General features: G+C 33.4%; 1 protein-coding gene across 1 annotated transcript in view; it reads right to left on the reverse strand.

Moving 5' to 3' along the window:
• Window positions 1–22,612, reverse strand: part of Tsp2A (tetraspanin 2A) — a 114,115-nt gene extending 91,503 nt beyond the window's left edge. The window contains exon 1 of the mRNA XM_065345417.1: window positions 22,389–22,612. Within this exon, the coding sequence (XP_065201489.1) occupies window positions 22,389–22,595 (207 nt within the window). The 5' untranslated portion in view covers window positions 22,596–22,612. The remainder of the gene's footprint in view (window positions 1–22,388) is intronic.
• Window positions 22,613–23,298: the final 686 nt, after the last annotated feature.

The raw sequence follows: 23,298 nt of genomic DNA on the forward strand, positions 1-23,298 counted from the left end.
ATATTAGATATATTTCCAAAAAGCCCAAACCACATAGTAATACACAAGAAGTTTCGCAACAAATCGTTTCTTATATGTATTAACACCATGCAACGTGGAAAACTACGAGCAACTTAGGAAAATGTATATGGGAAGCGTATCCTATCACCGTACTAAGAAAAATTACTATTTTCTTCAACGGACGAGTATTAATGCTCAATGCATATTCACAGTGTCACGAGCATCCTTCGTACGGTTATTATTCGGATAAAAGATAGGCCTACCTACTTTATTGTAAAATGTATAATCGTTATAAAATTGTATTTATGCCTATACAAAAGCTTAGAGAGCAGGTACCTTGGCTGGCAAATCTTATTTTGAACGCTGCGCTAAAAAATTCACTTCCGTTCTATTTTTCTTTTGTTGATTGAATTTTATTGTGATTTATTTTTTTGCATTATTTTCCGCATATTTTCAACTTTTCAATTTGTCGATTTTTCCGGAATTATTTTCTCTGCCACTACAATTCTTAATTTTTATGAGACTTTTTTGTATGTACTTACCTACGAAGCTGTTTCATCGGCGTTTTTATTATTATTATTTGTTATTGCTTTTTCTCGGCGGATTTCTTAATTTTTATGAGACTTTTTTGTATGTACTTACCTACGAAGCTGTTTCATCGGCGTTTTTATTATTATTATTTGTTATTGCTTTTTCTCGGCGGATTTTCATCTTGATTGTATTCGTCTTGCTACAGCTTAGAATGAAATTGCATGTTTCGTTTTTATTATTTATTATTATTGGGTTACCATTATTCTTTTTTTAAAAAAGATTAATCAGTCTCTATTTTAAAATACATAGGTACCTACACCTACATATTTTCCGAGAGTAGTGAAATAAACGTTGCAGTATTTTGCGAAAATAATAAATATATCCTTTAAATCTTCTTTTAAATTGGCATAAGACGAAAATCATAATGCTAAAATTCATCAAATTATTAAATCGTTGGATATTTAACAGAAAAAACTTGTTTTTGAAATGGGTTTTTTTCAACGTCCAGTTACTCCGCAAATTGGACAGATCGAAATGCATTCGCCTGACTTTTTTTTTCGGTACCTAGTAGATACTTATTCGATTTCAAACGGTACTGCTAAACATGTGTATCTTCTCAAATAAGTAATACAGCATCCTGTAGTATATGTAGATACCTACCGACTTGCATCTATGTACTTGTATTAAAAAAACAAATCAAAAGCTATCTCTTTTATTCGGCACACCGAAAAAACAATCTCAAAATAAGCATCGAGAGAACTAAGTAAGGCAGAATAGGCTATCATTTTACTACACAAGCATTCCGTGTATTCGTCTGCAACAATCCTGAATCAGTCGAATGGAGAAAACTTTAAAGTGCGCTCTTTACCTTTCAACTGCACAATAGATGCGAGTATCGCAAGCAACAGACTATCACGTCAAACGAACGCAGATTTATTCCCAACGAAGCCGATTGTTTCAATGGAAATGGGATAACTTGTTTTAAAAGTTAAAGCTACTTTTCATTACCTATAAGCTTGTTTTCATCTCATTCATATACCCAAGTAACGTGACGGTGACGTAATAAAATAAACCGGGGTCATGTCCTATAGTGTTTCTCGAAAATTAATTCGAATCAATGCAATGTACAATACTCATACATAGACAATTAAATATGTGAAAAATATAATGAAAATATTAACTAGGTATCCCGATATTTCCATTTCTGTTCTTATTTTTCTTATGGTTGTGGGGTACCTTATACTTCTACAAACCCATAGTTTTACCTGCGAATAAGTAACTAACTTATAGCTCTTCTGTAATGACTTCATAACATTAAGCAACCATTAGATAAAAATTTGGGACAATATGAAAGAGAAAAGTAAGTACCTAGATAGAAAAAATACAAAACAATCAACAAAATAAGTTATGCTATGCGTTGGTGAGGAAATGAGCAAAAAAACAACGTTTACAACCAAACAGAAAAAAATAAGGAAGTTCAACTACTGTACATAACTTACGTTACAATAAGTAATTTTACATCGTATTAAAACACTTCAACTGCCAAAACATCCAACTCGAGAAAATGCGCACGCATTAAAATGTTTTTATATTTCACCGAGTCCATAAAATATTAAAATACTTTTGCGAAAATAGAATAAAACTCGCATGAAAGTGAGAATTTTCAACAATAATTTAAGCATTAAAAAGTTGAAAGCAGTTTCAATTTTAGAACAAAGTAAATGCGAAAGTTCAAAGTACAGGTGGTATTATAATATTTCACTCGCAGTACCGTTCAAATTCAAAATGAAGAGTTTAATATTATTCTGAAAATACCAAAATATATACAAATCTTTTGAAATTTTCATTAAAGTAGATTTTACTTTTCAGCTGAATCAGTAGTGGGTAAAGTTTTTCAAAAGTGAGTAAAACGTAATACTTAGGTACCTACCTCATACCTATGCAATATGCAAACGTGGTCTTTACATACAGACGGTGGTTTGATATTACTCTTTTCGGTTTTGGAAAACGTTAAAAAATAATCCTCACGTTTAAAATTGAGCTAGTACCAATAAAAATGTTTGGCCGATTTTCACATACTTTAAACTAAACTTGCGATAAAAATATTAAGATTTATAGTACATAGATAGGTAGTAACAATAAGAGATTTTTTTTCAAAATTTCAATAAAAATATTTTTGAAAAGAAGAAATTATTTCAATCTTCTAGCTTTTTTGTCTTTACATTGCATCTTGTATGTATGTACAAGGAAGTTGAAAAATGATATTGTTTAAAAAATTCAAAATCGTCCGTTTTTTGGAGCAAATCATTCGTCACTTGATTTTGGAAATCGTATCTGCCTAGATTGAGAATATTCTTACGTTAGAGGAAACCAACTGATTCACAGTCGTGTAATTTAGGTTGCTGTGCATCAAAAAACGTAGGCGGTGAGGAAAATTCGTAATTTTTTTCCTGCAGTTAGGTTAGCATTACGCTCTTTCGAGATGCAACCTTCGTAATTTTACCAACTTTATTTTTACGTAGCATAATGTTAATATTAAGTAGATACATTTTTTCTTCTTTATTTTCTCCTGTAGTATATTCCACAATCTATAGAACAAGATACTTTTTGGACAACCTATTCACCTCAAAACAGCAGAAAATAACCGTTATGTTATCTCATCTCGGCATTTGTTGTAACACACTTCGTATAGATAAGTACGAATGGAACCCTATAACGATAATGTGGCAATAAAACGAGGGGTAAAGCGCACCATGGGAATAAAACTTTGGACCATAGCGCAATATTTATAGATAAACAAATCAAGAAAAAATCCAATCATCCGAATCGATATCATTTAGATACGTTTTTTTAGTATAGTTTTAATATCATCGTAAAAACACATTTTTATTTCCAACAATGAAGGGTAAAAATGAAATCATTTCATTACTGTTGTAGCAAGAAAAATTGACGTAAAATCTCTTCGAACAATTTTAATTAGGTAGGTACGAAATTTACCCACTAATTTTTTTAGTTTAAGAAAAACAATTTTACAAAAAATACGGATAAATCAAGAATCGAAATGTTCAAAACTTGAATCTCGTACGCAGAATGCAGATATGTATCTATAATGTACGAGTAGGTAGTTTGAAATCCTGTGGGATAATCTTGTTGCGCAAATTTCTATTTACTCGTACGAGTACTCTCTAAATTTAAAGCAGTCAAATTTCACTGCTTAGCAGTCACGACATTTTGCCTTTTTAAAGCAGTAGTTTTTTTTACTGCAAAACAGTGAAAAATTACTGAATTGGTCAGTCAAAATGATTTTTTACTGACCAATTCAGTAATTTTTCACTGTTTTGCAGTAAGAAAAACTACTGCTTTAAAAAGGCAAAATGTCGTGACTGCTAAGCAGTGAAATTGACTGTTTCAAATTTAGAGAGTAAATAAGTACGTATCTATGTAGTATCTACGTTTTGGGATGGATGTAGGTATGCAGGTACCATTCAACACTTCAAGTCATATTCGCACCGTCCACCGTGAAAACAAAAGTCGATTTCTTTGCTTGTAGATGGAGAAAGGTAGAGGGAGAATGTATCATATTCTACACCAGTTAGCGAGATTAGAAAAATGTCCAAAGTTGGTGAAAAGGCGAGTAAGTAGGTAGGTATTACATTTCTTTACCAACTCCATAATTTTGTCAACGTATACTTAGTTTTGTGTAGTTTACAGTTCAATTACGTTTTCACAAACTGAATGTACCCTGGTTGGTGATCTGGTCGTCTTTAATTACATTTGTTTCAACTATATCGTCGAAAAACAGTCATCGCCGTCGCTGTATTTCAATTTCCGAACAATTGATAACCCGTTCGTCGAGCACTCGAAATGACTTCGGCGCCATGTTCACTATGATTTGCTCATCGGCAATTGAATAAAAATTTCTAAGCAGTGAAAAAATTGCTGCTGGTTTAGATTTTTGCCGATGCTATATGTTTGGAAACTCCAAGTTTGTTTTTATCGTTCAGAAATTTACCGCATCGATGTTTTCGTAAACTTTTCAGCCATGTTTGAAATTATTGACCTAGATCAGCGTCTTTTGTCTGATACGTACGTTTTTACACGCTGTAATCGTTCGATGATGCGATTTTTTTCGACTCGATTGAAATTCTACATCGGACGAATTTGTTTCGAAGCGATTGCGGATATTCATTTTTAAATTTGTTACACGCCGCGCTCCGCCGCGTAAAAAGGGAAGTTTAATTTTCTTTCTTTAAAATAAATACCAGTCCGAAGCAATTGAACTTGATTAAAGGAAAAACTCGACGAAGAAACCTATTTCTTTTTTAACTGACAACTGAAGGCGTGTTTTCTACCCTATCGATAAATCGTTAAAAGAAAAGAATTCTTTTAAAGGAAAATGCTTCCACTAAAATTATCCTTCACAGTTTGATATATATAAGAAAAACGAAGCCTCTTAGAGGCTGGGATAAAGGGAGGGCAAGAATTTAACAACGAATGTACCTTACAATAGACTATTTATTTTCATTAAGCACTTCACTTTTGTCTAGTTTTTGCTATCCTTTATATATTTTATATATACGCGAACTCATACTGTTTTACCAATTGCGATTGATTTTTGGTCCGGTGTCAGAGGAATTCCTCCATTCGTAAATTACATTGAAAAAAAAAGAAGTGAGGAACGAAAAAAACGAAATGTATACAGGGTGTCCCGTCAATCGTACAACATTCATTTGGTACTTACAAAATTTTTCTCTAGCAAGTAGGTACCTGGTACCTACCTATGTATCTATGAATTTTGCCGCAAAAAAGGATCACAACACTAAACAAAATTTTTACACAATAAAATTGCATACATCCAAAATTGAAGGCGTTGCGAGAGACCTGACTTTAAATTAAATAATGGACTATTTTTAAAATTTTTGGAAGCTAAAAATGTCAAATTGTTGTATACCTACAGTGAAATGCATTTCCACGATCCTCTCTTTTTAGTGGAACTATTCCCAAAATTCAATAGCATGATCGTTGAAATTCTCCAATAAGTAACTTTTGTAGAAATTGAACCTGATCACTTCAACACTTCAATTATAGTTCCCACTTAAACAAAATTGAAAACTTGTTGTTGGAAGAGAAGAGGAACTTTCATTTTCGATGCCTCGAGCTGATTTTTGGATTGGATTCACTTTAAGTTTACAAAAATTCACTGTGATGAAAAAAGCATTTAGGTAAAAAATCACATTTTAAAAAAATGGTTCTTTGCGTACTTATGTATTATTTTTATTTAATTTTTTTCAAAACCTTTCCTCGAAATTTTTAGGAATATTGCGATTTTGAAACATAGTACCTAATATGTAGAAAAAGAGAAATTCAGGACAGAATGCTCTTTTCTTTCTTATTTTTTTGCGAGTTTAAATTTCACATTTCTTGTAACTCTCTCCTTCCAAAAGAACTATTAAAAATTGTCAAAATTTTCCCAATAGTAATTTTTCTGAAAATTTTCCAACACCTCCCTTGATTCTCCAAAGTCGTCGTATCGGTTTGTGTCAGTTTTAAAAACTTTCTTATGTATGTACTGTAGGTAATTTTAAAAATAGGTAATTCATCTCTCGTTTGTTCATCAAATTGTTATGTTGACTTGCTATATTTACTCACCCAGGCAAAAATTGCCTTTTTCTATCAAACCTCCGTAAATAGTAAAATTTGAACACCTAGCAATTCGTAAGAGTTTGAATTTTTTGTATTTTTTTCCTGCAACGTCTACCAAGTCAACTCTGCTGAATAAAATATTCATTTTCGCAACTAATCGAAACACATTTGCACTTTGGAAACACGTGTAGGTATCCAAATCAAGATAGACAGTCTGCGTTTTGAAATACTAAACACCTCTAAAACGTATTCCATTATCATACTATTGAGAAAGGCGTTGATTTGATGCATACCTACGATAAAAATCGTGCTTTCGAGCAATATGCAAACAATAAAATCAGCATTATTCTGCAACATTTATCATCACGAAAATCATCGTATCGAGCTACGCAACAAGAACAGCACACGAGTAGGTATTGATTAAATTTCCGACACCGATAGTGAACATGTTGCCTATCTTGATAAGTGAAGTGACAAAAGATGTTTGGGGAAAGAAAGTTGAAATTAATTTTTAACCACAGAGGTGAGCACTGGGCAGTATATAGGTAAATCCGAAAACCCAGATAAATTTCATTAAATGGATCTATGAATAGATTGTGGGAAAAGAGATTGCACCTACGTAGGTATCTACGAACTTGGAAATTATTCATACTTACCACTAGAATGTAAAAAGTTTATAACCTATAATTTTAAAAAGTATCAAAAAAGCAGAAGAAGCAGAAGAAGAAGAAGAAAGTCCTGGATCCACTAAGTTTAGGCTTTAATAAGTCTTCAGTTTTTATTCCAAGCAAAAACTCCTGATCATATTATTTTAAATATCCATTTTGCTCATTTTTATGTAGATATCTCTAGGTATACCTCCACCTATCTACCCACCTACCACCAAATTCCAGCGCTAAAAATTCATTTCAACTTTTTTCTCTTCAAAGATGTTTGCTTCTTCAATTTTTAAAGCAGGAAATAAATTCATCTGAATTTTGGGTATTGCATGCGGTCAGTTTTATCGCCCCACTCTTTGAATATTCCGTGTGAATACCTGCGTACTTGCTGCTTTTTCTTCCAAATAAACGAGGCTACCTAGTACCTATACTAGATACATAGGTACTTCTTGTTTCTTCACTATGTGAATAGGTACCTATGATAGAAAATAGATGCGTGTACACAATTCGTGATCGTCTCTCGTTGTTGCAGTTTCGTTTCACAGAGGTTTGATCGTTTTCAAAATCAAATTACCCTTCCGGTTTTATCGTGGAAATAATGTTTTATAAATTGCGCTTTACAACAACGAAATAAAGAAGAAGTAAAAAACTTTCTTTACGATAGACGTTTGCTCGCAAACGCAATGTTTCCATTCGGTTGAACTAACAAGGGCGCAATTCGAAAAATAAACTATTGATGTGAACATCGTTAAACTCTTCTATCAACGCCAAACAACAACATAAATTCATCACCATCTAAAACTTAAAACGGTCCCAAGAATACAATCGTATATCTGTATGGTGTACGAAACTGGCACTAGATGCGTACGAATGAATAACGAATTTTTACTGGCCTTTTCACCGCCGTTCGTCAACCGTAAAACAAGTAGCTTTTAAAGTATATCTAATGTGAAAAGCTCCAAATAAACGATTCGAAAATATAACAACAATGTTATCCGAGGCTATATGAAAATGGAATAGAATAGTTATATACATCATCGTAGATGAATAAATAACTTGCTTCGTTTTGTAGCGAATTTATCTTCTTAAAATTCTCTCGAGTGATGATGAATTATTTCGCAAAGCTATGTAGGATCATTTTTTGTTTTCTCGAATACGTGGTTATTTTTCACAAATGATCTTTGGCGGTTTGAATTTCCAGTTGTGTACGAATGTTTGGTCTAAAATTTCAGCAAAATGAACGAGTAGGTCCCTACTACCTACCTATATATGTCTATGTAATAGGTATACTCGTACGTTGCTTGTGGGTCTGTCTTTTCTGTGAGGCGTTGGCGGCTAATTTTTACCTCATCGTGTCGTAGATATACGTACATTACATATACAAATCGAAAATAAGAAGACAGAATCTTCATAAGTCGAGCGTTATTGAAAAGAAATTTCACGCAACATTTGATCCGACGACGACGACGACGACGACAAACCGCTAGGTAGGTAGTCTTTATCACACGTGCAAATTTATCCCAATACAACATCTTTTGTAGTGGAAAAAATTTATCCGAAGGTCTTACGTTAACGGCAGCGTTATATCAAAAGGTGATATCTACCGAGTCGTCAAATCTTTAACAAATGGTTTTCAAAAATGTCATCGACCCTACTTATTCGACTCAACGAGCAGTCTTATTTGTTGGAAGAGCAAAATAAGTACCTGGGTACTCGTCTATCTTCATCTTTCGCTACGAGATTCGTAAGCTGCTACGTAAAAAGTAAGCCGTCTATAAAATTTAATAATCATCATGGGAACATTTTCTTAACGAAATGTTGGTCGTTTTAAGCTCTAAATTGGTAAAAAGGCGAAATACATTACGGTTAAGAATTAACGACGCCGGCGTTCAACACCACTACATATTTTCTGCGTTTTTCACCGCTCAACGCGCTCCACGTTATAGACGACTGCCTAAGCACCTATCTGTTTTTAGTTAGATTTATACGAATACACACTGTTGCTTTCAACCTTTTTTCCCTTTTACCCTTACCTTTTGCTTCACCTTACCTACATTACAAATACAGGATGCCCAGAAATATCGTGAATCCCAAAGAAAATTTTTTATTAAAAATATAGGTTGGCAACGTGAAATAAATGCATATGATTGGTGCAATGTTATTACCTTAGTCTAACTACCTACCAATCATGTGCTATCATTATTATCATTCAGTGTGATCAACCGAAACATTTAGCAGAAAACTTGTTTAGGAGTTCACGATACTTCTGGGCACCCTGTAGGTAAGTAGTAGGTACCTACCTACCAAAAAAAGGTGTTTTTTTTCAATCACTTTTTATCGCTCAAAAAAAAAATAAGTGAGCATAACATTCTTCAAACAATTAATCATTGAGATATTTTTACGATAAGAATATAATTACGACTTCAAGTTGAAGTTTTCTTTTCTCTATGAATCTTTACGGCTTGTAAAAAGTTGAATAGCGAATTCCAGTTGTTTTATCAAGTTTGTTTTATGAAGGGTAGTGGGGAAAAAAATATAAAATAAACGAAATCTAAAGAAAAGAAGAAAAAAGAAACAATAATAAAAACCAAAACCATCGAGGGAAAAAACAAAATTATTTTCCGTTTGACTATAGCTTTTCTCGAGTTTCACACAATCATCCGATTTATTGAATTGGTTTCTTTTATATTCGGTGCAACAGTATTATTGTTAGCCAACCATTTACCGAATTGAGAAAACAGGCGACGACGGTTGCGAGTATTTGGAAAATCGCATTTTTACTCACTTTTTTTTAGAAAGCGTGAAAAAATATGTTGAAAAATTACGCCACACCGGTGATTTGACCAACTCGTTGGAAAATTATTCCGTAAAAAAATTTGCTAGATTTAACAATAAAACAACGTTTATCCGGCTCTATTGCCTTTAATAATAGACAAACAAAAATCTATATCGAGGCAATGAAAACAAAACTACCCACGTATCAAGAAAAGCGAAAATTGTATTCGCGTCGTCGTTATCGTTATTCTCAGTTATGAAGATACAAAGCTCGCGGCTGTTATTAGTCTCACCGTTCATAATAATTTAATACCAACTGTTACTCTCTTTAAAACTTTAGTTCCAAGTTATTGTAGTTGTAATGTTTGTTTAAGTTGTGTGTTTAATGAGTGCTGGGTTTATCTTATCGATTTCCGAAGCCGAAACCTTCTTTATCAAAGTTACTCACTTACATACATATACACATCCCAAGATAGTGCTGCTAATTATTGCTATTTTCTCTTAAACTGTTTTACACACGCATGTATATGTAGAGCCCTACATCTTTATCCCCTGCGAACGCTAGGCGGTAGGTATCAGAGTACTGCACGGTTAAGTTAAAATAGCCGGATAACCGCCGGAGCTATCGGCTAATTTAACTACAGGTTACAAACTGCAGTTACTTTTGTCGGCGCGCGCAACCAGCGGTAAGTTAGGTTAAGGGTAAGGTGCCCGAATGTCGACCACCTAGTTTATTTTTGGAATAAAAAGACCTGTAATTGACCTAGGTTCGCGCACAATGGCTCAAATGATAGCCACATGCCTCTAGTTTAATGCCCTAAAGTCACTAAACCTAAAACCCCCCCGCTGATTTTTCATGGCGTTTTTTCCAAAAAGTGAGAAAATTGAAAATTGCAAAAATGGTGTCCTAATTCCGACCACCCCAAAAAAATTGAAAAAAAGAAGGTAAATAATACCTCAACATCGTTGATTATGAATTAAAATGACACCAATAGAAAGGAAATTAATTATTTAAGCAAAAGGGGAACAAATATTCAATTTTTTTTACATTTTTCTGACGTCGTATCACAAATCTCATGTCCCCATTTAAAACACTTGAAAATTGTTTGGACGCCTTTAGATACCCACATTCTCAGTTTCTTACAGCTTTTACAGCTTTGTTCATTGCATCAGCACACCATTTATTACGTTTTGACGTTTTTTTCGAAAATCCAGGAAAATAAAAATTTTAAGTATACAGCCAAATCATTGGTGGTCGGAATTAGGACACCCTATAAAATTAAATTTGATGGGAAACTTTTCAAACTTGCCTGTAATTTATCCAAAAAATAATTATCAGCTTTTATTCGTCGAACTTTGTACTTTAAAAAATAATTAAAACTTTTTTCACGAGAAATCACACATTTGCGCAACAGGCGATTGAAGTTGCGGGAAAAGTTAATTTTGACTTTTTGAATTTCGTTTTTTAGCTATATTTTCGCGAGTTTTGGCTTTTGGGTTGTGATTTTGGTCTTAATCGTTTTTTCTGTGAAAAATACATACGAAAATATTTTTTTCCGAATTTTCAAGGCATTAGTGGGCGAGATAGGCTTGTGGTCGGATTTAGGGTACTGGTCGACATTCGGGCACCTTACCCTTAATAACCATACGTTAACCGCATTCGGTTCTCTGGTGTCTCAACAATACATTTTGGTGACTCATCAAACAGATAAGACAGAATCGAACATTACATTTCCGATAAGAGTGCGGTATAATCGCAGGTAGTTTAGTCATTTTAACTACAAAATTATCCGCATAGGCTAACGCTAATATAACTGCTTTTGGATGAGTTATATTTGGTAGCTTACCGCACACGACACGCGACTAACGCAGATAACTTTTAACTATACCGTGCAGGACTCTGGTAGGTATATTATTGAAAAGTGGGATAAACGCCAAATTATACCTACTTACTTAAATATCATATCAGCCGAGTTTAATTTATAGCCTTATACGAGCATTTTAAATAACACCTCCATGCTCTACGCTATTTTTTTTCTAAATCATTCGCCGCTGATTGTAAAAATATACATTGTGCATCCTTTTTATCCTAATTTTTTTCAGAAAAATAATAAAAAATAAATTCCACGCAAAAATCTCGTTAGTACCTATTTTGAAACAAAACAAGTTTGTGTGGAAATAAAATCGAGATAATTTCGTCGTATTCTTTTTTTCACCCTCCTCGTCGAAAAATATACTTGCGTTTTTATTACAAAGTGACTCGAAAACTGTGAAAACTTTATTCATTTTCTCAAACTTTCCCCAGGTAGAATTGAATTCATTGATAAATGAAATAAAAACTCTGTAAACTTTATCCCCTTCGGTGAAAATCCGGTTATTCATCGTCTATGTCTGCGTACAATTCGTTTAAACGTAACTGAAGGTTAATATGTCTTTTGTGTGTAGGCGTTAAATACTCAAAGTAAAACAAGTAATAATATATTATAGGTACCTGGGAATAGACTGAAAAAAAAAGAAATCCGTGAGTAGCCAAAAAATGTGGTAGATATGACGTGTGTAAGTACGTACATATATATCGTTACGTGTTATACTTTCAATAAATCAAGGCAACCCGCTGTCTAATTGGACACAATCATCGTCTCCAAGATTACAATACGATTATGACGCATTATTCTGAATTGGCAATAAGTACGCAAATATTTTAATTATTCCTAGGAGGTACCTACAGTTATATCTACTCCCTATATGAATAACCTTAGATACCTACTATAACTTGAAAATAAAGAACATTTATTTTTGTTTTTTGCTTTTGTTTGGCCATTTATTCGACTATTTTTAACCACAATCCAAGCGTGGACCTTGTTTTCTGTACCCTATGAGTAGTAATTGTATGGAGTTGATATCTTGAGATTGCCTGTCCACAAAAAAGAGCAGACTTTTAAAGGGCACATTTTGCAACTTTCTTTATTTCTTTCTTTTTGAAATAATCCTTGGGAGAATATTCCAGAAGAATATTTTTTGTTTGCCTTGAAAAGCATGGACCAGAAATTATGATAAAAAATTTAGTATTTGAAAATTCAGACATTCTTGCCCCTTCAATTTCCATATTAGGCACTTCTCAAAGAAATTGTGGATGCCACGTGACCTCACGGCTCATGGTAAAAAAAAAAGGAGAGCAAAATTTGAGACTGAGTATAACTGAGAGGTTTTCATGTAAGCGCGTCTATTTTTTTAAATTTAAAAAATTTTTTTTTTGCAAATGAATTTACATTAGGTATTAAACTATAGGACATCCAATCAGCTCGATAAAATATGAAGGTGTAGCTAGGAAGGTACAATATATAATCAAAGTAAACCAATCACATATTTTATAAAGGATGCAATCAGTAAAATTAACAAATGTATTTGAGCGTAGGTAGTATTTTTTTGAAAAAAAAAAAAAAATATTAAATATAGGTTACACCTCGTAGGTAGGTACCTATTTAAAAATAGCCGACAAGTCCATTAGATTTTATCAACTGCGTGAATAATCTGATCAACCGTTTTTTTCCTGCCATTTGCCGACAACCTTTATGTAATTAGATTTCAATTAATACAAAAGTAAATTATAGGTACGTCGTATATTGCTACGATATCTTTGACACAGCACGTTTTACAGGTAAATCCACTCATTAAATATCGAAACCCGAGTATTAATTTGCCAACATGCATCATATTTTAAATCATCCTTTTAAAAATTGTCCGCTTGTTATAGCATGCTTTTTGATGAAAACCTAACGCAGCAGCGAGGAAAAATAAAATTCAACTTTATAAATGGTTTTCTTAACAACATCGGACAATTTTTCACTATGACGTTCATCATCATCATTACTTTCAATCTTACTAAACATTTATAAATGTGAATAATGAGAAGATATTCAAATTATAACGTTTTTATTTTGTTTTCTGTAAAGAGAAGAAAAACACTGGCACGACCCTAGTGAGTAAAATGAATGAAAGTTTACTTTGGGAAAGGAAAAACGAGTACATATTTTTCAAAACATTTTTATTTCAAAGGTGTTGAAATAACAAGGGGATGCAATAAGTTATGTGCACTGTGCAGCAATAAAGCTTTTAATTCTATACACAAAGTCTACGTGTGATTGAAAAAAATGAAGACTTGACAGCGACTGGCTTTCAATTAGAATGATTATACCTAGCCTCGTTAAAAAATCATACATTCTTTGCTATAACGCGTACCTAATAAATGCATCTATCTTCTTACCATACATAGACATACATTTCTGTATTAAATGAAAACACCCACAAGTTTTCAGTTGACAATTTACTCTACTTTGAATAACTTAATCACGGATGCACACTACAATCCATCACCTACCTACGAAAGTACCGTGAAGGTTAAGTACGCATTTTTCAAATTTAAATTCAGGGACATATAAAAGTAGGTACCTACTACCTACATAATATTATATTGGTTATAATTTGCGAAGAAATTTTCAATTAAGTCAACGGAGTATCCAGCAGTCGTGCTTAAGAATTATTATTGTTCGTTAGTTTATGATCATCCCTCCACCCCCTCTCTCTCAAAACCTTCTTTTCGCATCCTCCCCTTTCATTATTTTACGCATGTATGGTGACATCTGTTGACAATAACTTTTATCATAAAAAATAGTTACCCAACTCCAACAGAAAAAAATTTTAATGAGTAGAATATAATTATATAGGCAATTTACACGATAACCAACTGACTTTGCAAAAAATACGCAGAAAAATGGCCATTAACATCGCAAGACTCTATCGAACCAGCAGTGTCGAAGCCGCTGGAGTCATAGCCGGTATACCACCTCTGCATTTACACATAGCTGAGCGCAGTGTATTTTGGCTACTCAAAAATGGCTTGCCTGTGCATAATTTCTGCCATTTCCCTGTAGTGGAGTGGCCCGGAGGTAAAGGCTCTACATTACGTTCTACTCTTAATACTTGTACGAAGAACTCCTGGCAAAATATCTGGAATAAGGCTGAATGCAGTCAGTGGACTCATCATCTAATTTCAAACGTAACCAAAACCGTTCCCCTATCAGAAATCGACTTCTACCTGGGACAGGCCCTTAGTGGCCACGGAACGTTTCGTTATCTCCTCCATAAGTTTGGCCGATCAACTCATCCACATTGCGAATGTGGTGAACTGGAAAAACCTGAACACGTTTTTCAAACCTGCCCCCTTCACGCTGCAGATCGCCCATACCTTCCGATTAATGTTTTGGATGTAAACCATCTAAAATACCTTTGCCAAACTGTAAAGAAAATGTGGAAAGCTGAAAACTCTCGACAAACAGGCCCAACATCTCAAATAAATCGATTATAACATTCAACTTATTATCTACATACATCATGTCATTAATCTGCTACTAAAATATATTACTGAGAAATCGAATTTATCATCCTATCTTGATATGTTCATATTGTTCTTATTCTCTTATTCTACCCAAGCTATAATTGTTGTATAAATTGTTACCTGTTCATTTTATTTTTATTTCATTTTTCTCAACGTTTTCAATGTTCACGTAAATATGTTTCTACATTGTCGAATTTATAAGGTTTTCCAATCGGTGTTCTTCTTGCATTTATATGTGTTACCGTTAATGTGTTTACTCCAGGTAATGTATGAAATAACTAGTTATTTCATACATTAACGAAAAAGTACTTAATGCAAGTAAATTGTTCATAATTCATCTAGGTAATGTATGAAGAATCTAGTTATTCTATGAAATAACGAAGTGTGATCAGTTAAATCATGAAATGAACTGTTAAAAATTGAGGTTTGCTGGGCTTGATAGCAAATTTCACATAACATTTTTTAATGTGGCTGATAACTGCACCAAATGGAAATTTTTGAATTCTTCCAAGTTTTTGTTCAGCATGGAAAGTAGTAAAACATTTTTACAAATTGAGATGGAGAGGTGCGGGTTTGCAGTACCAAAAATGTCACACTTTTTCAATTCAAGGCAACTGATAAAAAGGATAACGGCATGAGGAAAAGTTTTTTAGGTTTCTTATAAAAACAAAAAAAATGTCAATTTTTGAACACATTTTTCCAATTATTTCGCTTGGTACAACTCTTGCTGTTCATCCGGCGCACTTATTGACCATATCAAAAAATTCTATTTGATGTCGAGCCTTGCAAACCTCAACACTCCACCTATCATGGTCGCTCAACAATGTAATGTTGAAAGTAAAGTACAGAACAAAAAAAAAACCTTTTTTTTTGAGTGGCCAAAAATTTGCCCCTGAGGCTTGGAGGTTATTCTGTGGCGGTACACTCTGTTCTAGCTTTAAATTAACCTTCATTTCTTACTTTATCGCAGTTTATTCATTGATTTCACACTTTAACGATACACCCCTCGTGTATGTATAAAATAACTAGGTAAAGCATAGAAAAAATTCAATTTCACACTTTCTCAGGTAATGTATGAAATAACTAGTTATTTCATACATTACCTGGAGTAAACACATTAACGGTAACATATGTATTTTTCATCACATTTTGTATTTTCAATATGTTAAGCTGTCTAGTTGCTATAAACCCCCCACGGTAAAGTGATTGTTCAGCCAATATTGAATAATATAACATTTTTGAAGGAAAAAAAAAAAAAAAAAAAAAAAAGGCAATCATTTTTAAATACCTCGTCCTCTCTTTTACTCGAACATGATGATTGAGCTGATTGAATCGTATTTCAAAAAAATATCATTGCTTCGTTATACAGACCAACATGTACATATTTTGAGAACTGAACGCTTAAACGTATGTTATTAGATCTAGCAGCTGGATACAGAAATCTGATTTTGAAAAGACAGATAAACTTGTGCAAATCTTAGGTTAGCTCGTCAGTAAATTTAATTTGCACTCATTTGACTACTAAACTTCTAAAAGTCTCAAAGGTAAAACACACAGGAAGACATTTTCCAGCGATTCGCGCCCTATACCTGAGACAGTTAAAAGTAACTTTGGCTTCAACATGACATCGATTGCTTTTTAGATAAAACGTGCACTAAAGTCGATGATACTCCGCGATGCGAAATTAACCCTTTGAAATCACTCACTTCCCGGTAAGTAGGTAGGTAGGTACATAGCGAAATATTATTTATAAACGCGCTGAAATGGCTGTCCCTTGTAAATCGAGTCAAGCCAACCGGATATTCTATTATTTATCAAATCCACCTAGAGTTGAAACTTTGAATGTCTTTAATAATTGCAAAATCGTGTCAGAAAAGTTAGCCAAGATTTCAAAACATCGCTACGATAAACGTCGCTTTTACCGGGTGCTTCTATTGTTAAGAGTTCTCGGGTGATTACCGCGCTTACCTGATATCCGGGTTACGTCGCTTTGGGGATGAATTTTCGAAAAATTGTCAAATTATGGCAACGGTTTGCAATGCAGGAAGGGAGGCGTTGACTTGTGTTAGAGGTTCTTGGTTGATTTGAAAATGGCCGCTATCAAATTTTGGATGGACGAGGGGAGAGGGGTTAGTTTTAGAAATTTCTTAAAAAGGAACCTCTCGAAAAATGTACGCCTCTGATCTGAACAGTACTGCGATTTTCAGAAAAAGCGTGGTGTTAAACCCTCATAATTGAAATTTTAGCTACCCAAATTGATCTCTCAATTTTTGGCAAACTTTTTAAACTCCATACAACATTAGGTACTTACCTATCTAACCATTTTATATTTCCCCAGTAAAAATGATTAAAATTATTTCTAAAGTTAATATCAACTCTCCCGAACTGAATTTCCCTTTCTTCTGGCCATTTTGGAACCTGCAGCACAATTTTCGATTTTTTCAGAGGGTAAATTCTACGTCATATCGCACAAAAATTGGACGATGGTTCAATTCTCTAATTAAATACCATGTAAGTATGACGGAATTCCTATTTTAAATTTCAAACGAGACATTCATTCGGGTGGCAATTCATACGTTGTTTTTTGGCAATAAAATTCCAGACAACATCTCGTCAATACTAAAAATTCGATATAAGCTAGGCAAAAAAATAACGATGAAATGAAAAACGAAATAATTAACAAACACGAGAGGAAAATATACCTATAGGTACATATAAGACAACATCGCTCCGGAGAGTATACTTTACATTTCCAATTATACGGACGACTAACTAAAGATTAAACAAAGTCACATACAGATATCTTTGTGTCAATTTAAAGGTTTCCATTTTCCACTTCTTTCCATCGCTCTTACGATGATATTTTCATCAGATCAGCCCACATTGAACGTACCTAGCGATTTTTTTTCTCTATTTTGGTTTATAAACAGCCATCAGCCATGAAATAAAGCGGGGGAAGAGGGGTGATGAAGATGCAACTACAAAATCGCAAATTTTCCAACAACTTGGCTATAGTAACTAACAACTTTTATAAGATAAACCTTGTATTTTTTCATGCCTTATTCCCAAACATTATATACCTTATAGGTGGGAAAAAGTTTTAAGTAATTTGTTCGCACTATTTTGTCTTAAATGAAGTTATTTTTGTATTTTTTCGACGCGTAGAAAAAATTTCCAACTCTAAAGGAGGTACCTTAAACGTGAAGATAAGATTAGGTGTATATTTTGAATGTGAAATGGGACGGAAGAAATTAAAGAATGTTTCCTTTTCGCTCGTCTAAACCGAATCAACATTAAATGTAGTATAGCAGGTACCTAATACCAGCAAAGTAGGTATATCATAAGAAAACGTACAGCAAACTAACTATATAGGTGCCTACGTAGTTTTAGGCTGAATTGCTGAAACTTCACTACCACTTTTACTCTCGTTCGAAAAACGAGCACAAACATCATTCCTCGAGCGAAGTAAAATTTTCAAAATTGAAAAGTCTCAATTAATGTAAATCATCGCTTTTATGGCTCGATAAGAACGCTTAAAAATTTTATAAGAAATTGTAAAAGCCATTAAGGCAAAACACTATCTTTTCAGATACATTTGTGGATAATGTAGGTAACAGCGCCGCTTTCAAAACAACACTAACATCGAAGGAGGGGGAAAGAATAAAAAAGCTAATAATGAAAATCGTAAATATCAGCATCTTTCTTGTAAAACCGGAAACTGCTAACAAAAAAAGCAATTTAATTCTTGGGTAATATATTTAGAAAAATATGTTAGCAAAAATAAAATACCTAAAATAGAAAAAAATGCAGATAGCGGTCGAATTTCATATTTTATTTTGAACTACGCCCCGTCATTAATAGCGTAATTGGGCAATTATGGTTTTAATTTATTTCCCTGCAATATCAGTTAGGGTGCGAATTCATTTTCCTACACCGGAGTTATTATTAAGCACTGGTGGATTTTTTTTACGGCGTCGACGTCGGATTTTTTCCCTCCACTTTTCCAATGCTCTTCAAGTCAAAAAAAAAAACACGCAGACGGCGACTAACCAATGTGGGAGCTTTTTAATTTTGATTTTTTAAACCTGGTTCTTTTCCTTGCTATAAAATGTAGTCGAGGGAAGGTGTTTTATATTACAGAATAAATCAATTTTTATATTCGATTTTCAAGTAGGTACATAGGTATTCAATAGGTTATTTGAAGACAACAATAAATATTCATTTACTCATTATGTACCTACTCATGTGTACGAAAGCCCATAGGTAGTTGATGTAGATTTAATTGCGTGGAAAATTTGTTTTGTTTTGAATTCGTTCATCCATTTGACGAATGTAAAAAAGTGACCTTAAATAAACCTAAAATATTATCTGGTGCACATTTTTTTTTTTTTTTTTTACCGACTTTATGCCCTCTGCCACTTAGGCATCCAGCACACTTTGGACTAATGTTTGAATTGACTGAGTTAGGTGACACATCCGGCAACTGTCATCCTGTTGTTATTTCGGATATACCGCACTGGCAGGTCTGTAGGCACAATTTTTCTGACTCAAAATTTACATACCCAATCAGAAAAATATTTCGACCGATAGTCATAAGTTTTGAGCCAAGAACAAAAAAAAATTTGTAAGATAGGTTGGTAATCCAAAAAGTACACCTTACTACAGCTAGAAAATTTTTTCGAATATACAAAACGAAACAACTGTAGATCAGGAGAGCAGGTCCCAAAACCCCTCTAACCAAACTTTCAGACGCAAAATCTAATTTTTGGGATTAGGCGAATTTTTGAAAATTTAAAAAATTCGAAAAACTGTTTTCAAGACAATTTTTCTCTTCATTTTCATATGTGATTTTTTCCCTTGAAAATAGAATGATCTGGTGTGATTACGTAGGCAATTATTTCATTTGAAATACTACTCCTCTTTCGGCTCTCTTTCCACAAATTTTGAAAGTTAGGTACCAATATTTTGCCACTCAAGAGCAAGCTGCGCGGAAAAGGTACTAATGTCAAATAGGTGGTAGATAAAAGTAATTTTTTTAATTTTTAGTAAATTTTCGAAAGTTCTGAAAATTTGTTTAAAAAACGGATTTTTTGAAAGTTGTTAAAATTGAGATTAAGTTGCAAAAATTAGAGAAATAAATTCTAATTTTTGTTAGAAAATCGATAAGTATATAAGTATTTACAATTACACTTTTTCTTCAGTTAGTTAAGAAGAAGAATTCATGATGAAGAGTAAGTATGTGAAAAAGACACTCGACAAAAGACTTCGCGCAAAAAATACCTAGCAACATTCATTAAAAAAGCTAATTTTTTACTATACAGAGAAGAACGAGAAACGCTGAACTGAAAAGTCGGAAAATAATTAGGGTAAATAAAATAATGTTTTTTGTTTTTTTGTTTTTTTTTTTAAATGAAAACTTGGTAGTTAAACGAGTTTGATAATTATTAAAAACAAGACGCGGCAGATGACGCGACAAACGAAGCTGAAGAAATGCGGTTTTTGGCGTGTACGTTAATAAAGCACTGTTTTTAATTGTCTGCGACATTTGGAATTAAATATAAAGTTACACCGAACTGCGAATAGTAAATTAATTTCGCGATTTCAACAAATGTAACGAATTTTTGATTTCATTCTGTCGAGCGTAAGTTGTCGCGATGCATAAGTAGGTATACGTTGTGTTGGTTGCTCGTTTCACCCCTTAAGACCGATGTTATGATTTGTTGTGTCTGTTAAGTCTGAATTTTTGGTCCGTAAAGGAATCATTATTCTATGTACTAAGTAAGTATGTATTATGCTTGAATGTAACCTGGAAAATTAAATGCCTGGTTTATTTTTATTTTTTTTTAACAACGAAATGATAGGAATCTTACTTAGGTATCTGCATGCTGAAGGGCAGGTATATAGGTACCTATGTAATATGTATACATGTAATTTAGATAGGTACTTACCTGCTTGTCTATTTGTTGGGTAGTATGGTAAAATATAATGAATAAAGAAAAGAACAAACGGTGAAGATATCGGATAGCGCGAACGAAATTTACATATAAGGAATTATTCGAAGCGAAGCAAAAGTTTAGACGTTTGTGCGAGTAAAGTTAGAATCTTTTTATCTTTGCAAAGTACCGAAAGTTGGCTAATTTTGGGAATATGTCTCGTTAAAACGTTGCTTCTATTGCTTAAATTACCGGCAAGCAATTCAAACATTCTGTTACATCTCACATTTTATACGACCATTTACCACTGTTTTCGTAATACACACGCGTGTCTTGTATTATCATCAACATAATGCTTTTTGGTTTTTAGTTTTCGCTTAAAGTTTAATGTGCCACCTGAGATAAAATGAAAGTTGTCAATTTAGCGATAATACACGCGTGTGTCGTGTATGTATGATTACTCTTCGTCTTCACCAGCACTATACCTGTGTGGAAGCCAATGTTTTCAACTAGGTACCTGAGGTCAAAATTTGTACGTAGGTAGGTAGGTTCGATCTGACGTTGAGAAAATTGTAATTCATCAATTCGTTAGTAATTTATTAACGACGCACTAGAATTTTCATTTTTTAAATTCTTTCTATTTCTCCACCCACCCCCCAAAGGGTTAGGTCTACCTATCCAAAAACAAACAAAGATCAAAGACCTTCTATAACAAAGTGCGCTGTCTCAAACAAAAGAACAGCAATTTCTACCTGCAATAAGTTACCTACGAATTTGTGCAACTCTCCTCTCGCCTACCTCATGGTTTTCAATGACATGCTACAAGAAAAAACTACCATTTTTGGTACAACTTGTGCTTTCGGGAAAGAATTGGTCCATCAACGTTATTAACATTCGAGTATATTACCTATCTAGAACATAAATTCGAGTTCAGTTCCCTTCTCGACGAGTGCATTTAATTGCGATAATATCGCATTTTAGAAGTTGCTGATCAATTTGGAAATTTGGGTTCAGGTACCTACTTTTTAAATACTTACAAGTAGGTATATTTACTTACCTACATATTAACGACGTTCGAAAGGGATGCACAGAAAAACGAAAACCAATGCATCCTAATTAAGGAAGTAAAAAAAATTGAGAAAATTATTGGCCCAGGAGCGAAGCGACCAGAGGACAGGGGGGTCCTGAACCCCTCTCCCCATTTTGGAAGTTGGCGAAAGTTGTCAATTTTGAATGTTCAATAATGAACTGACAACTCTGAAATTTGTAAACTTTGTCTAAAATTGTTGGAACCCACTATTTTCCAAACGTAATTCCTTTTAAAAAAATGTACAACTTCGCTTCGCTCTCGCAATATTTTAGACTTTTCTTAATACATTACCCCATATTACCAGTAGGTAGAAATTTTAACATCAAAATTTAAATCTAAAATAATTCAACTAATCGACTTACCCATTCAATGACAGTTATGCAGTACAGAGTATACTTCAGGACATTGATTTGACTTTCGAGCACTGTCGCGATTTGCGAAAGAGTTTTTACCGCCATCGTTACACTAATTTTTCGAATTGTTTCCGCGACACAACGAAGAAATGCGTATTGATGAATTTCTCGAACTGAACTGGGTAATGGTGAAATTCTTTTCTCATTTCTGCTCATCGTTATTATCTTATCTTTAGTAAACAGAAGAGTTACGTATACCTACTCCAATTCACACCTTTACAGCCATGACGCATATACACAGGAAATATCTACTCATTATATGTACATTAGAATGTTACCTACATATTTAGGTGACGAAACTTTTAAAAAAAAAAAAAAACAAACAAACAAACGACGACAACTCGATGAAAAAATTGAAGTAGGTAGTTATAATAATGATTATGTACGTTATATCAGAAATTACCTACCAGTGATAGCTGCAGAAAATAATATTCATTTATACCTATACAATTATACATCACCTACTTATCTAACGTTTAAAAAACCCCAAAAAAACAGTATCATTTTTCTCGATCAACATTGTTTATGTAATTGAAAAATGATTGTATAATTAACAGTCAAATAAATTGAACAAATTGTTAATTACATACTGGAACGCCTTCATCGTCTAAGCCAAATCAATTTTAGTAAAAAGATTATCACTCGTAAATGAACTCCTGTGTTGACTTCTCTTTTACCCTTGAACTCTGAATTCAAGCAAATAATAATGTAAAACCAAATCACCTCGTGATCGAATCACTGATCTATTCTCAATTGGCAATGAACTCCGACATTGCGTTCACGCTTGTGTTAACAATCGGCGAGGAATTTCACATTAGCCTAAGAGCTATGGAATCGCATCCAGGTCAGTTTCTACAGT

This window comes from Planococcus citri, chromosome 1, assembly GCF_950023065.1.
Source record: "Planococcus citri chromosome 1, ihPlaCitr1.1, whole genome shotgun sequence".
In the NCBI taxonomy this organism is placed as follows: Eukaryota; Metazoa; Arthropoda; class Insecta; order Hemiptera; family Pseudococcidae; genus Planococcus; species Planococcus citri.